The sequence below is a fragment of the Ursus arctos genome, chromosome X (assembly GCF_023065955.2).
Source record: "Ursus arctos isolate Adak ecotype North America chromosome X, UrsArc2.0, whole genome shotgun sequence".
Classification (NCBI taxonomy): domain Eukaryota; kingdom Metazoa; phylum Chordata; class Mammalia; order Carnivora; family Ursidae; genus Ursus; species Ursus arctos.
This window is the reverse complement of record NC_079873.1, coordinates 42,584,791-42,601,556: the sequence shown is the minus strand read 5'-3', so window position 1 is coordinate 42,601,556 and position 16,766 is coordinate 42,584,791. Positions and strand designations below refer to the sequence as shown.

The window sequence follows — 16,766 nt, the reverse complement described above, 5'->3', positions numbered from 1 at the left end:
TCTTTACTGAGTGAATCATTTTCTCCTTCAAGCTTTCTTCTCTCTCATAACTCTTCTGTTCTTTCTGGTAATACTAGGTTTTTAGAGACTATCCTGTCCTAGAGTCTAGAAAGAAATCTTGGCTCTTCTTTCTATCGTATATAGCCTCTTGGTGTCACCACTCTATCCTTCAGGGCCTGGTTGGGTAATTTCTCTGGGTAAGGTGTGTAGAGGGGACCTTGGAATTTGGCAGATTCTCTTCAGAGTTGTGAGTTTTGATTTGTAAATGCCTCTTTAAAAAAAATAACGCTATGAGGCTCATCTTTCCTAGAACCTTAGAGGTATAAAGCTGAATATCTTCACCCTTAAGGGGAGTAAGCCAAGACGAGCTCCTTGTTCTCTTCCTTGTCCTCCATCTGCTCTACTTTACCAGGCTCAGAAAAATTCTGAGATCAAGGTAGGGGAATTGCTAAGTACTTGGCTTTAGGGTCTTTCTGATTTCTCTGGTGGCCCTATCAGGAGCATCCCCTAGGACTGGGAGTACCAGTCCCTAACAGAGCCTGGGACTGGTGGGTGAACACCTGAAGAATCCATAGGGTTGGAGGGTATATTCTTCGAGGGAGGAGATTCTGGGGCTGGTGTAGGTGTAGATATATTAACTTTTTAATTTTTATGTCATAATATTATTTCTTTCCCAGATTATTCATTTTTAGAGTTACCTTGATTTAGTTAAAAATATTAAGTACAGGTTATATGCAGATGAGATAAAAACCATGAAGGTGGCATGGGTTATTAAAATGGTAGAAATGCTGCTTAATGTCATATTAGGTGTTGAGAACTGAGCTGGTCACTGTGTGGATAGACACAGAAAAACGAGTCCAATTTCTAGTCCTCAAACACCTCAGAGCTGCCTAAGAGAATTTCTATAGCACCTGATACACTAAGTCACCTGATACACAAGCAGACATCTACAGAGAAAAAAGTCTATACTAATTTCAGATTGGAGGGGATATTTTTCCTATCAGTGTTAATGCCGAAACTAATTTTAATTCAACAAATATGTCTCCATATTTCATGCAGTGTGATATCTATTAGATATGAAAAGGCCAATGAAATGGGGTCCTTCCTCTCAAAGGTATCACAAACTAGTGAGGGGGCAAACACTAACAGAATAGCGTGGCAAAGAACTATAGCTACTGAATTTGAAGTCTGTATAGAGTGCTGAGAAGGGAGGAAAGAAAAAGAGGAGACAATAAAATAAATCGAATGAATGGGCAAAGGAGAAGGAAAATGAGGAAATATGTCTTATTATGAACATGAAAGCTCTAAACATACTTAGTAATTTTATCAATCAATGGATTCACATCTTTGATTCTTACCCATAGGAAAATGGCTCTATCATGGTGTCCTGGTGCCCTTTCATGTATCCATATAGGCAAAAGCCTAAGCCACAGCTAATCTTAGTCCTATAGGAACACCTTGTGATCTTCTCAGAACACAAGAGCATGGGAGGGCATGCGAACTGCTACAAGGCCATTTACTCACATTCCTATCTCCCCTAGGAGGCTGTCAGGAGACAATTTCTCATCTCCTCCCTGATTCTGAGGAGATAGGAAACTTTCTGTCCAATGTTCCTCAAAATAGAGCTGGGGAATATAAAGTCACTTAGTTGTTGTCTAGATTTGGTTCCAAGCAAAAAAGTACCTCACAATTTGTGTTGTAATCTCCTGGCCCCTTTTTTTCTGTTATCCTTTTTGATGTGTGAGACAAAGATCACAGGTTGCTGGTACCTTTGGCTAAGCTTCATTTATTATCTATGTAAGTAATAAACAGTCTAAATCTAAAAATTGTCTCATTGCATCTTTTCAGGTCAAAGTAGTTAGACCTTAACTTTGGCCTTGCCTTGTTTTTATTAGTGAGCTTCACAAATTTTGTATCCAGTGTGGGGCTGTAAATTTAAAATATCCTTTTAGAAAACATGGGGCTGCATAGGCCAGGTTAGGAGATAAGATAGATTTCCTGGTATCTGGTAGTACATGCTCTCACCTATGTGGTACACGAAAGAGAAAGTAGGGTCCTCCTAGTAAGGGATTATATGAGACCTGTTAGGAAGGGTAAGACGCCTCATGATCAGGTAGTGCAGCCCTTGGCCTAGGAGGTGGGCAAGCTGAGAGGACGGGGTCTTCCCACAGGAGCTGTGTGAGCCAGGTTAGGGGATAGGATTCCCAGGGATCCCCTAGTGTTACCCATTGATAAATGTTTGGAGGTCAAGTGGCTAGAAGTAAGATCAAAATGAGCTGCTGAATTGATGTTTTGTTTTTATTATAAGTTCATCATTGTTGAGACCTGTGAGTGGCCATTTTAAACCAAAAGTAAAGTTGAAGATAACGTTTAACATGAAAGTTGCTTCCTCTGTGCCACATTTTCCCCCCACCCCTTGAGCTTTCAGCTACAGTGTAATCCAGAAGTGCCTAAGTTAAAATTCTTTGTTCCGTGTTTCTGTAAAAAAAAAAGAGAGAGAGAGACAGAGAGAGAGAGAGAGAGAGAGAGAGAAAAGCACCTAATAGAATGTGGGGAAACTTGCCGTGGAGGATTTTTTAAAAAAGTTAAAGTAACTTGTGAGTGAGGTTCAGGATGATTCATTATGTGTACAGTTGTAAAAATGTGTAATTGGTTTGAAATGTGATACATGTTTTAAATTTGAATGTTTATAAAATATTAGAAAATTACTTTCATATCCAAAGTTTTCACTGTACAATGATGTTTTGTTGGTTGGCAAATTAGGATCTCATTCTCAGTGGCCTTGGCAGCCTGCTAGCAAGAGTTCCTGATAAGCCCCCCAAAAATTCAAGGCCTGCTTGCCAAGAAAACTTCTTCAGATAATAGCAGCTTCACGGCATTGAATCCTTCTGCAAGTCAAAGAAAAACTGCTGCCTTTTGCAAACTAAAAAACAGTATGTTTCTGATAGAAAATTTGTAACTCCTACAAAAATTGGCCATTTATCTTACAGTAAGAGGTGATGCTACAGGGGACTTTGGCCCCACCTGTTCCTGGCAGATTGACTCCATTCAGATTTTTAACCCCCTCCTCTTAGAGGCCTATAAGGTTTAAATGTCTTTTTAGAAAAAGAAGTAGGTGAGACCCCTCAGGCTGAGTAGCCAGGTATGTAATGGGACCTTGGTGGGTAGTAGTAGACCTAGTTACTGAAGTGTTCAGTGCAAGGTAGAGAACTAGTGCTTGACCATCATGATAATGAGAACCCTAATGAGTCGCACCAGTAGTTACAGTTGGAGATAAGAGTTGGGGACCTTCTAAAGCTAAACAAAATATTCCTTGGTTGTTATTCACTCTCCTTGCTATTGGGAAAGCAAAACTATTTCCTCCTGATTATTAGCTATAGCCACAGATAAAGTACTCCCTGGTAATCAAGAGTTGTCGGATACTCAGAGATGTGCTAAGGTCTACTCTTACAGTGACTAGGAAATGTGGGAAATTAGAGATAGGTTTGAGCAAAAGCCTAATGAAACTACAGAGGCTTGGCCCCTTTGACTAGCAGGTGAGGGAGCCATATTAGTTTTGATGGGTGGGAGGGGATGGAAATCACTGGGCTACCTAAAGACGGACCCATACTCAAAGCCAGCATGGCCATGTGCACCTTGGCTGATGGATGACATGAGCATGGAAAAACATGTAAAGAACAACCAGGGCTTGTTGCAGTGGATCTTTACATTTATAATAAAATGGTGGTCTACCTGAGATGAGTTGCTGTCATCTGATAAACACACATAGATGAGAACAGGGAAAGCTATAACTTCCCTTATGGTCACTGTAACCCGAGCCTGGATTTATAATGGAGCATGTGAGTGCTCAGATGAGATATTTATCCATGGACAGACTGACTGGTTTGTTCAGTTGGTAGTACCAGGCTGTCAAGACCAATTACATCTTCTCTTGCATCCCAGATATTGCTTCCAGATTCTGTCCAACAAACTGTCAAAATGGAAACCTGGACAAAAGACTAAGACAATGTCTTTCAGGATAATGAAGAGAAAAAAAATTGAAGTTCTAGACCATAGAACCATGTTGACTAGGCTATTATGCCAGGGGAGCTCCAAAGAGGAATGTGACAATTGGCTCATTGTCTTAGTCTATTCATGCTGCTTAACAAAATACTAAAGACTGAGTGGCTTAAACAACAGACATTTATTTCTCACAGTTCTAGAGCCTGGGGAAGTCCAAGATCAAGGTGCAAGCGTATTTAGTGTCTGGTGTGAGATCCTGTTTCTTGGTTTATAGACAGCCATCTTCTTGCTATGGCCTCACATGGCACAAGGGTCAAGAGAGCTCTCTGGGAGCCTCTCTTATAAACACACTGGTCCCATTCATGAGGGCTCCATTTTCATGAGCTAATCGTGTCCTGAAATCTGCACTTCCAAATACATTGGGGATAGGATTTTAACATATGAATTTTGGGGGCACAAAAACACTCAGTTCATTGTACCCATGAAGGAAATGCACTATCAGACCATAAGAGGACTACAAAACTTAAAGATCCTGGCTGTAGTAGGGAATGATCCCTGGCCAGCTTTAGCATTTACTGTAGACAAACAGAAGGAGGACCAAGAGGAACTTGCTGAAGTTTGTGCTGTTCGAATTAGTGTTGATCCAACACCTTCAATATCACTTCTTTATCCAGACCTTACCAAACTTCAAGACAAAAAGATTAGGACAAGGCCAGTGTTCTTCCTTCCCTAAGAGGGTCTAAAGGCCTTGTGCACTGGTCAGGGTGTGTCGGGGACATGATGGAAATGAAGGTTGCCAAACCTTTTCAACTCTTTGAACATAGGGACAAAAGCACTATGGTGCTGAGCAGCACCCATGAGCATGGCCAGTATGGTATGCTAAATGATGCCTGCCCCCAAAATGTTCACATCCTAATCCCCAGAACCGGTGAATATGTTACATGGCAAAGGGAATGAAATAGTTGTGATTAAGTTAAGAATCTTGAGATGGAGAGCTTATGCTGGATTATCCAGGTGGGCCCAATGTGATCATAAGAATCATTATAGTCCTTATAAGAGGGAAGCAGAAGGTCAGAGGAGTGAAGATTCTATGCTGCTGGTATTGAAGATAGAGGAAGGGGCCATGAGCCAATGAATTCAGGTAGCCTCTAGAATATGGAAAAAGCAAGGAAATGGATTCTTCCCTGAAGTTTCCAAAAGGAATGCAGGCCTGCTAATGCTTTAATTTTAGAATTCTGACTTCCAGAACTGTAGCAGAATAAAATTGTGTTGCTTTGCGCCACTAAGTTTGTGATAATTTGTTATAGCAGCAATAGGAAAATTTTACAACCTCAAATTAAGTAGATTTGGAAATAAATCTCAGATTGGACAACTGACTTATAAAACCTTATATGTGGGTCTTTTGGGGCCAATACCCACTAAAGTGGTTGTAACATACTTTTCTTGACTTTAAAGGGATATTCCCTATTGAGAAATACCACAATTAGAACAGTGGTAGTGATGTGAATGCAAAACCAGGAGTCTGCCTGACTTCCCGAGTCTAGTCATGTAGTTACTGTAAAGCAATAAAGATACCAGGGTGATAATCAAGGACTAGTGGAGGCAGAGATGCTTAAAGAAACCATATAATCTTATATTATTTCTGTGTGTCTGGTGAAAAAGGCCAATGGTATTTGACACTTCACTTTGAACTATTGTTAACTCAATGCAGTAGTCTCCCTCATCCCTGCAATTCCAGATAGCATAATGATGACTGAGCATTTTGTGCAGTGCTGAGCACTGCTGATCTCTTCTTCATCATTCCCCTGGATCTACGTGATCAAAACTAATTTGCCTTCATGTGGGTCAGATTGAAATATATGTTTAATGTGCTGCCTCAATGTGATCTGAACTCTCCCATGATTTCTCATCATTGAATAGGCTGAGACATAGAAAAGACTGAAACCTCACCACAGGTTTTCTAATAACATTTCATTGATGACATTATTTTGGGCTGGAAGGGCTAAAGACAGCACACAGACTGTCTTAGATAAATGGTACAATATGTGAGTAACCAGGGCTGAAGGATTAACTCTGACAAGAATCAGTGGCCAGCAATGCAAGTAATACTCTTGGTAACCATGTGGGCTGATGCCCAGAGAACAACCCCTAAACTTATTATAGAAAAACTTATTACCTTAAAAACTCCAGCAAACAAAAGGGGGCACAACATCTGATAGACTTGTTCAATATTTAAAGTTCATCATACCTCATCTGAGGAAAAAGTAACCATCTTTGAATGTGGCCCTGACCACCAACAGGCCCTAGAAACTATCTAGAAAGTTGTATAGACTTCCACTTGGGCCACTCAGCTCTAAGGAGCTACTTCAGGTACAAGTGTCAGTAATTGACAATTATGCAGACTGGAGCTTGTGACAGAAAGGTCTGGTCACTACACAATGGTTCTCCCCAGGGTTTTGGATAGTCCCTCACCAGGCAGCAGGTGACCACATGGTATACCTCATTTGAGAGACTATTAGTGGCTTGTTATTGGGTGTTGGTGGACTCTGAGAAACTGACAAAGCAACAGCAATGTTGTTACAACCTGATATCCCTACCCTCGGATGGGTCAGAAATGAGAACACCCAACAAAATAGATATTGTACAAAAGCATCCATTATTAACTGGAAGTGGTATATTCAGGGGAAAAAGTAAGATAGGCATTATGGCATCTCACAGTACATAAAAAAGTGTCTGGTCACCATCCAGATGAAGTTGTCTCAGATATGGGGTCTGTGCCAGCACCTTGGGCTTCTTGGGGCTTTAGCACACTTGAGGTTCCTGAGGATACCTGGGCCTGATTCACAGATGGATCAGCTGAATTCAAGGCCATGAGGTGTACTGGGTCCCTGCTTCTGTGCAGCCCCAAAGAAAACTGTACTACAACAGTGCATGAAAAAGAGAACTTTGTTCAAAAAGATATTTCCATGGTGTTTGCCCTGGAAAACACCTCCCAGAATGCACCCTGTTACATGGTCACTGACTCATGGGCAAAAGCAGGAGTTTGTGAGTTTTCCTGTTTTCTTCTTGTAATTATTTCTAGTTTCGTACCATTGGAGTCAGAAAAGATGCTTGATATGCTTACAATCTTCTTAAATTTATTAAGACTTGTTTCATGGCCCAACATATGATCTATCCTGGGAATATTCCATGTACACTTGAGGAGACTACGTATACTGCTTTTGGATGGAATGTTCTGTAAATGTCTGTTAGGTACATCTATTGTGTAGCTCTATTGTGTAGTTTAAGTCCAATGTTTCCTTACCGATTTTCTGAGTGGACAATCTATCCATTGTTGAGAAAGTTATGTTAAAGTCCCCAACTAGAGTTGCATCAGCATCATGGCAACATAACTTGTTCTTTTCTCCCCCCACTTTTTAAATAAATAGACATCTATAACTGAACAAAAGTACACCTTTCGTCCAAGGATCCAGGAAGATTCGCTCCCACCTGTGCATCCAAAAATAAACAATGGGACGCCTGGATGACTCAGTTGGTTGAGCATCTGCCTTCTGCTCAGGTCATGATCCCAGGGTCCTAGGATTGAGTCTCACATTGGGCTCCTTGCTCAGTGGGGAGCCTGCTTCTCCCTCTGCTTGCTGCTCCCCCTGCTTGTCCTCGTTTTCTCTCTCTGTCAAATAAATAAATAAAATCTTAAAAAAATAAACAAACAAGACTTCTGTAAGGGCTGTGGACCCAAGGAAGTTGTGAACTCACCCTACCCCCTGGCAGGAGGATGACTAGAGAATTCTCAGCCTCTGTAGAGACATTAAATGGCAGCAAATCACGCAAGACTCAACCCCTGTTGGTAACCTACACCTACACCTACACACACACACACACACACGCACACACGCATATGTATATCAACTTGAGTATTTGGCCTATGTGGAAGACAGATGGATCTTCGAGAATGATAGTGGATCATCATAAGCTTAACCAGGTGGTGCCTCCAGTTGCAGTTCAGTTCTTTTGGAGTGTAGCACATCTCTTCATGGGTCATGCTTTGTACCTCACCTTTAGGGGTCTGCTGAGACTTGAATCTAATTACAGGTATAGAAGCAAATGGGTGGTGGGAATGAGCCTTGAGGAGAATCACCATTGTCTTGCATGGCAACTGCCTGGGTGAAGACATTACAGTTTCCTAAAGTGATACAGGGCTAATCTCTTCAGATGGGGGTGGAAGGGCTGCTAACTCTGAAAGTGGGAAAGCTGCTACCACTGGGGTTGGCATTTTCATTGGCAAAGCAGACTCATCAGAATTTAGAGGTGTCATGTCGTGAACTTCATCAAAATATTCCCATATGTTCCCATCCCAACTTATAATATCCCATCTTTTCTTTTTTTTAGATTATCAAAGCACTTTTATTTTTTTTATAATAATAATATTTTTTATTATATTATGTTAGTCACCATACAGTACATCCCTGGTTTTTGATGTAAGGCTCGATGATTCATTAGTTGTGTATAACACCCAGTGCACCATGCAATACGTGCCCTCCTTACTACCCATCACCAGCCTACCCCATTCCCCCACCCGCCTCCCCTCTGAAGCCCTCAGTTTGTTTCTCAGATTCCATAGTCTCTCATGCTTCATTCCCCATCTTTTCTAATCAATGCCCTTAATAGTAGACACCCTGTGAGACTGGGACTTCAACTTGTGTTGTAACTCAGCTATTTGCTGGATGAAATTCTGTGTTTGATTTTCAGCAGTCTCAGCCCTGCAGCTGCAGGAGATAAGGGTCTCCTTCAGGGCACACAGAAAAACTTTCAGATAATTTATGTGGTGCTTGAGCTGGGAATTAAATCCCTGAGCCCATCCTTTTTTTTTTTTCCACTACTTTGTCCAGTGACATTAGGAGCATCCTCCTAATAAGCCAATCTCATTATATTCACCAATTTTCCAAAAATATTCAAAACTACCATATATGCGGTCACCCAACTCCTTGCTTCTTATAAGATTAGGAATATACAATACAAGTATTTTGTATATCTGTATTGCCAGACCCTGCCATGTTCTATCATTGCTCTTTACTACTGGAAATAGTCATTAGCATCTTTAAATCTAATAAGTATGGAGAGTCAATTCCAGAAACTCTGAAACAGGTCAGAAAACTCATTCTTAACATCTATTCCTCTAGAACCACTGTCAGTATCAAAATCTGTATTAATCAGGGTTCTCCAGAAAAACAAAACCAATTGGATATTAATTAACTTATTCATTTATTTATCATGAAGAATTGGCTCAAGTGATTATGGAGGCTAAGAAGTCCCAGGATCTCTCACCTGTAAGCAGGAGACCCAGGAAAGCTCTGAAGGCCTGAGAACCAGGGGGAGCTGATGGTATAAGTCTCAGTATATGTGCTGCCGAAGCGAGCACAATGGTATAAGTCTCAGTCTCAGGGCAGAAGACTGGTGTTCCGGCTCAAACAATAAGGCAGAGAGGGGACAATTTCTTCCCCCATCTGCTTTTTTGTTCTATTCAGGCCCTCAACAGTTGGATGATGACCACCCTCATTGGGAATGGCAATCTGCTTTACTCAGTCTATCAATTCAATTGTTAATCTTATTCAGAAATATCATCACAAACATACCTAGAAATAGGGGCACCTGTGTTCTCAGTCAGTTAAGCATCTGCCTTTGGCTCAGGTCATGATCCCAGGGTCCTGAGATCGAGCCCTGTGACAGGCTCTCTTCTCAGCAGGGAGCCTGCTTCTCCTTCTCCCTCTGCCTGCCTCTCTGCCTACTTTGCTCTCTCTCTCTGTCAAATAAATAAATAAATAAAATCTTTAAAAAATACTTAGAAATAATATTTAGCCAAATATCTGAACACTATTCCAGACAAGTTGACACATAAAAGCAACCATCATACTGATCAAATCTGCAGTATCCAAAAAAGCACACCTGGATACAGCATTCATCTGAATATAGCACTGCGCAGGGTATGGTAATTCATCTACAATCCAGGGATGAACCCCAAAAGCAAGACCTACTGATTCCAGGGCTGAACTCAAAAGCAAGACCTAGTACATGAGACTAAGAAGCCTAGAAAATGTGCCCAAACTGCTAGCTACACAGTCAAGTGGCAAAGGGAGCTTTAGGTACTTATCCTGAGGTACTAGATCTGGCCAATCCTGGCAAACAGACTATAATAGCCCCCCTATTTTCCTCTTGAGAGTACCACTGGGCATTGACTTCATAGATACCTTTTCAGGATATTGTATTACCATCCCTGTCTACTTAGCAAATGGAGACCATACTATTCAATGCTTCTTAGGTGAACTGTGTAGCATATTTTGATTCTCTAAACATGTGATTAGACATTGATGCTGTCTTTATAGCAACAAATAACAAGTAGTGGGAAGTTATATAGGAATTCTATGGACATTTTATGCCCCATATCATCCCCAGGCAGTAGATGGATTGAAAGATAAACTCTTAAAGGAGAAAATGAAAAAGATAATTGGATAATGAAGGTTCAGCTCCCAGTGGAACACACACTTATGATAGGCAGTCTGGACTCTAAATATGGTAATTCCACAGAAGGTTACCTTCCATTCAAATAAAATGCCTAATTATGAGGTTGGGGGTGGGGTGGGGGAGGAAGCCTAGACGGCTGTAAGTAAATCCAAACCATATAATTCATTCTTCTCACTCTATTGTTTGTTACTTCCATACTTGCTCCTGGCTATTAGAACTTGCAAGAAACAAGATTGCGGGGATGGGAAACTCTGATCTGATGCTTCTTTAGTTATCTGACTATGCTTGTTGGATTTGGGCAATTGTGGCTATTGTAATAATAATAATCATTAATATGAGGTAATAACACCTAAGGTGGTCTGGGCATGGCCCACATGTCAGGGGGTGCGAGATCATATCAAATGGTATAAGAAATACAAAAAAGAAATTTCTGAATCACACAGGTACAAAATCAGGGATATGGTTTGGGTAACACATTGGGAGGATTGGAAAAAATGGTGAAGTGATTGCTGCAGGAACCAATCATACCAATCATGTGGCTATGGAAAGACAGTAAGTTGGAAGTTTTGATAAATAATTAGCATTTGTGGACTGGAGTATAAGATTGATGTTCTCTTTAAAGTAGCCCTGGGACATTTGTCATGGTCCAGATCCATTTCTGTGTCATAGAATGAATGATGTGTTTCAAATTTAGAATAAGCTGTTACTGACACTAGGCTCATGAGAATAATTTTTACCCTGTGACCAATTAATTACGTATCTCAACCAGACATTGGTCCCCCATTCCACAGAGCATTCATGGGAACGGCTATACCCTGTGAAATATATGCAATGTATGAACTAGTCAGGTGGTCACTTGTGTGGAGGAAGAATTATCACTATTTGGAAAGTGGTTGCTATTTGAAGATTTGAATTTTTGAGGTTCACAGCCCTAAAGGTGGATGGCTCACTAGGACTCCACAAAATACTTGAGTTCCTGTTGCTGCCTATGCCTGTCACTAAAAAGATTTCAATCCCAAGGATAATTATGGAAAAATGCCAATGACACTCTTGTAGCATACCAGGAGATTAATTCAAAGCCAATTTAAGCCCAGGGTCCTTAAACCCTAAAAAACAAATATTGCCATGTTGGGATACCAACAATGATGCCAATTTGAGGCTCTCTGGAAAAAGAAATTTATAAATAAATAGGGTAGGGATAATGCCTCCAAGTATATGGAAAGAGAGAAAAAAGAGGGAGGGAGGGAGGGAGAGAGAGAGAGAGAGAGAGGGAGATGAAGATTAAGGAGGGCACTTGTGATGAGCACTGGGTGATGTATGAAGTGTTGAATCACTATATTGTCCACCTGAAACTAATAATACACTGTATGTTAACTATACTGGAATTAAAATAAAAACTTAGAGAAAAGAGGAGAGGAAGAAGAAGGAAGAGGAGACAAGGAAAGAGGAAAAGAAAAAGGAGGAGAAAAAAGGAGAAGAAGAAAAAAGTGGGTGTAGGAAGAAGAAAAAAATTAAACAAAGGTCCAGAATCTGACCCAATTGGAAACCCAACATTTACTAAATGAATTCATACAGGAAAAAAAAAAAAAAAGGTCGCTAATTGACATTTGTGCTTCTGTAGCATTAGGTACTGAATTAATTTAACAACTGCTGAAGATCAAAACTGGCAAAATTTCATGGCCTTAATCAATTCTGGGGCTCAAATTGCAGTTATATCTCTGATCTCATTAAATGTATACATGTGATGGATAATTTTATGTTTCAAATTAGAGGGTGTTTTTGAATGAGACAAACATTCTGCAGCCGGCCATCCGGGGCGGGGCGGTGGAACAGAGGGAGTACATAGCCAGGGAGCCCGCTGTGGGCTCTGTCTGGGCCTTTCCCTCAGGCCATGGAGTGGTTCGCGAGGTTGCTGAGTGCAGTGATCATGGGGGCACCATGTTGTCGTGTATAACCAAACACTTCGTGCTGAACAAGACATGCTTCAAGGCATAGAAACTGGTGTGTTAGCCAAGACTTTCACTGACCAGGGGAAGCTCATCCCAGATGATGTCATGACTCAATTGGCCCTTTGTAAGCTGAAGAACCTCACCCAATATAGCTGGCTATTGGATGGTTGTCCAAGGACACTTCAACAGGCAGAAGCCTTGGATAGAGCTTATCAAATAGACACAGTAATTAATCTGAAAGTGACTTTTGAGGTTATTAAGCAATGTCTCACTGCTTTCTGGGTTCATCTAGCCAGTGGCCAAGTTGACAACATGGAATTCAACCCTCCCAAAACTGTGGGCATTGATGACCTGACTGGAGAGCCTCTCATTCAGTGTGAGGATGATAAGCCAGAGAGAGTTGTCAAGAGACTGAAGGCTTATGAAATCCAAACAGAGCCAGTACTGGAATATTACCAGAAAAAGGTGGTGTTGGGATGTTGGAACCATTCTCCAGAAGACAAGATCTGGCCCTGTGTCTATGCTTTCCTATGAACAAAAGTTCCACAAATAAACCAGAAAGCATCAGTTACTCCATGAGGAAAAGTGTATATAACTAGTAAGATGAGCAGAGTCTCCTCATCTGTGCATTTAGAAGTTTCTTGTCCTGAGACTTGCATGTATGAATTCTTTCTTTTTAAATAATAATATTTTTTATTATGTTAGTCACCGTACAGTACATCCCTGGTTTTTGATGCAAAGTTCGATGATTCATTAGTTGTGTATAACACCCAGTGCACCATGCAATATGTGCCCTCCTTACTACCCATCACCAGCCTATCCCATTCCCCCACCCCCCCCGAAGCCCTAAGTTTGTTTCCCAGAGTCCATAGTCTGAATTCTTTGAAAATTGTTAGTTTCACTTCTACTGATTTTATCCTGGAAATTAAGGATGTGCCAAATAAGTCAGATACTAAGATTCATCTTTTCATCTAGTGTGTTTTACCCAGTTATCTTCTATAGGTGTGCAAATAAAAAACATCAGGTATGTCTTAACTTTTGAAAAATCTTCTAAAGCAAAATTAAAAGAGCAATTGGTTGTAATATAACTTTTGTTTGAAAGAGTAAATGGTTGATAAAAATTTTCTTATTCTGGAAAAGTTAAAAAAATCCATGCCATTTGGGAAAGTATCTCATCAAAGACATTTGCATAGATTGATGCCAGAAAACTGGCATCATTAGCACTGTGATACATGGTTTTGTGAGACACCATGTCTATCAAATTTCAGAAAAAAAGCAACTGGATATGCAGATTAGTTTCAGGATGCAAAGTCACTGCTGCTTTTACACTAAGAAACTTATAGGCTTAGCCATATGCTATATTTATTTTGTTGTTAAACATAACTTCAGTTTACTCAGAAGTTTCCATCTGCTATAAAATTGTATTAAATTTGGTGACTAACATAATATAATAAAAAATATTATTATTAAAAAATTGTATTAAATTAGCATATAGGAAAATATTACTTTCTTATGGCATGTTTTCTTTTGAGAATACATGTGCATTGAGGAAAATGATTTATGTTAGAAATTGACATTAGAAGTTCTTGCAAAAGCACCAAAGTTGAGTTTTCAATGGAAAATGTAATTACAGTCTTGTTTTCAGATGTTACTCAGGTTAAGAAGTATGTGCTTTAGGATCTACTTGCCAGTTTCCCTTTTTGATCACTATGGATGATCTGCCTTGATGAGTAACAAATTAAAGTACAAAAAGAAAAGAAAACCCATGGCCCTAAGTAAAGCAAGCATATTTTGTCATTAGGAGATAGAAATAGATCAGGAAAATTCCCTACATACAAAGCAATCATAATTAGTAAACAGGTGTAGCAATTAAAAGAATTTACAGGACAAGTTTATAAAGACCAGGAAAGTAATTGAGTTTGCTGAAGGAGTTCTTTATTCCTAATCAAAGAAGTTGACACCTGCTAGCTTTCACTGCCATTCTATCATGTGGCAGGGAAAGAACTCTGCCTGTGTGTGTAAGTTGAGTAGACACTTGAAGATGGTTTGATTTCTTATTGGGGCAACAAGGATACATACTTATGTCCTGTGGCCTGGTAGGAGGGGTGGGGCAATGAGAGGTGGAGGAGAAACCCAGCTACATCTTCAATGGCATATTTACTCTTACTTTACTTGGTGTTAAATCAAATGAAACAAGTCCTTGTACAAGCTGTTATTAACTGCCTTTGAACATTTGACCCATTTTGTTCCAGGCACTTAAAATACAAATGTTAGCAAGCAAGTGGTTCTTTATGTATGTTGTGGGAGAAAAACTCATTTTCTTTTCTTTTGATTTTTAAAAATTCAATGTTGATTTTTCAAAATGGACCAAGGCTTTCAAAAAGGATTATAGCAAACATTTAATTATTTATGAAACTTTCTTTTTTTTTTAAAGATTTTATTTATTTGACAGAGAGAGATACAGTGAGAGAGGGAACACAAGCAGGGGGAGTGAGAGAGGGAGAAGCAGGCTTCCCACTGAGCAGGGAGCCCAACATGGGGCTCGATCCCAGGACCCTGGGATCATGACCTGAGCCAAACGCAGACGCTTAACAACTGAGCCAACCAGGCACCCCTATGAAACTTTCTATAATGCCTTATTTGAATATTATGTGCTTTCTAAAAATGTTGTGAACTACTAATCTTATGGATTATCACCGGGTTACAAGGCATACATTGGTATTAATGTACTTGAATAAAATTGAATTTTATTTAAAAAATTACATCAGTGAGCTTTGAGCAAGCATACTGCCCTTCATAATGTGAGTGGGCCTCATCTAATCAGTTGAAGGCCTAAAAGGAACAAAGAAACCATCTTCTGTGAGCAAGAGGGAATTCTCCAGCAGATTGATGTTGGACTTAACTGCACCATTGGTTCTCCTGGGTCTCCAGGCTGCTGGCCCACACTGCAAATTTTGGATTTACCTATAATCTCATGAGTCAATTCCTTTGTAGTAAATCTTCTCATGTTTATATACATATAATCCTACTGGTTTGGTTTCTCTGGTGAACCTTATTAATGTAGATTATCATACCAAATGTTTTCAGAAGAACAGAATCTTAAGCAAAAATCTTTTTAATTAGTTCTGGGGCTTCTGGTATCTCTCTAATCTGGTTAGATTTAATGGCACTGATGACTCTATTTCCAGGAGTAAAGAGAGCCTTGGTAGCCATGGCATAATCTGGCAATAGAAAGAAGCTAAATATCAACATGAGATACTCCTAATAAGATACTTAGAAGAAGCAAGGAACTAGGTGATCATTCATATGATGCTTTCAAATATGTTTATCACATTAACAGGTATAATGATATTGGCTGGTTATTCCGAGTGTTGCTGGACAAAGTAAGGAAAGAAAAGGATGAACTCAAGACTTCAAATTCCCAGCTCAAAGACCACATAAATGATCTGAAACCTTCTGTGTCTGCCCTGAAAGAGCAGGGAGTCACAGGGTTCAGATTGCTGAAAACCCACAATCTGATCCTGTGAGTGGCTGAATGACAACACAGTTTGAACTCCCAGCCTTGCACGGTGTTTACTGCTGAAGTGAAGGCATTGATTGGAAAACAATGGAATCCCGATAGTCGAAATGGGAACAATCCCCTGACAAAACTGGGGATGTTGAGCTCCTAAATTCTGAAGAGTCTTCTTTGCCAATTTAAGTAGCTGCTCCACCTTTGTCTGAGGGGATTAACCCTATATTGCATAAGGAAATTGTAATAACCTCCCTGGAGGCAGTTGCCATACAAAACAATGCTGATTCTCTTCAAGACTAACTCCCACTACTCCTCTTTCCCACCACCTTCTCTGCTCTCCTCCGTACCCCTAGTGCTAGATTCTTGGTATTCTAAGTGGTGCTCCACAACCTCTTAGGTATTGCTAATGATATGCCCTTCTGTAAGGGAAGTAGAAGCCATTGTTATTTCTCTCAGAAGTGATCACAGATGTATGGCTTTGGCAGGTGTGAAGGTAGGAATGTTTGCAGTGGCCTGAGGATTCCTTTGCTAATCATTTGCCTCAGGACTGCAGGGAGTGGGGACTTCTGGTAGTGGTTTCTTCCAGGTGCCTGACTGGCTGCATTTCATTGGATTCTACATCCAGTATGATTTCCATGATATCTATAGATTCATAAAACTTGATTTTCCTTGATTATTATTTTCTTTGGTGATGCTGAATATTTCTAGTTTAATGATCACAAATGAAGTAGTGGTAACAAATAGATTGGCTTTCTATGTCAGCTACACCACACTCAAAAAAC

General features: G+C 40.1%; 2 protein-coding genes across 2 annotated transcripts in view; one reads left to right on the top strand and one right to left on the bottom strand.

Annotated features, from left to right (window-relative positions):
• Positions 1-8,317, bottom strand: part of LOC125281250 (centromere protein V-like protein 3) — a 35,338-nt gene extending 27,021 nt beyond the window's left edge. The window contains 1 exon segment of the mRNA XM_048213792.1: positions 8,198-8,317. Coding sequence (XP_048069749.1) covers positions 8,198-8,317 — 120 coding nt within the window.
• Positions 8,318-12,500: 4,183 nt separating this feature from the next.
• Positions 12,501-13,004, top strand: LOC113249018 (GTP:AMP phosphotransferase AK3, mitochondrial-like). The gene has a single exon (XM_044380839.2). The coding sequence runs from the start codon at positions 12,501-12,503 to the stop codon at positions 13,002-13,004; it is 504 nt and encodes a 167-aa protein (XP_044236774.1).
• Positions 13,005-16,766: the final 3,762 nt, after the last annotated feature.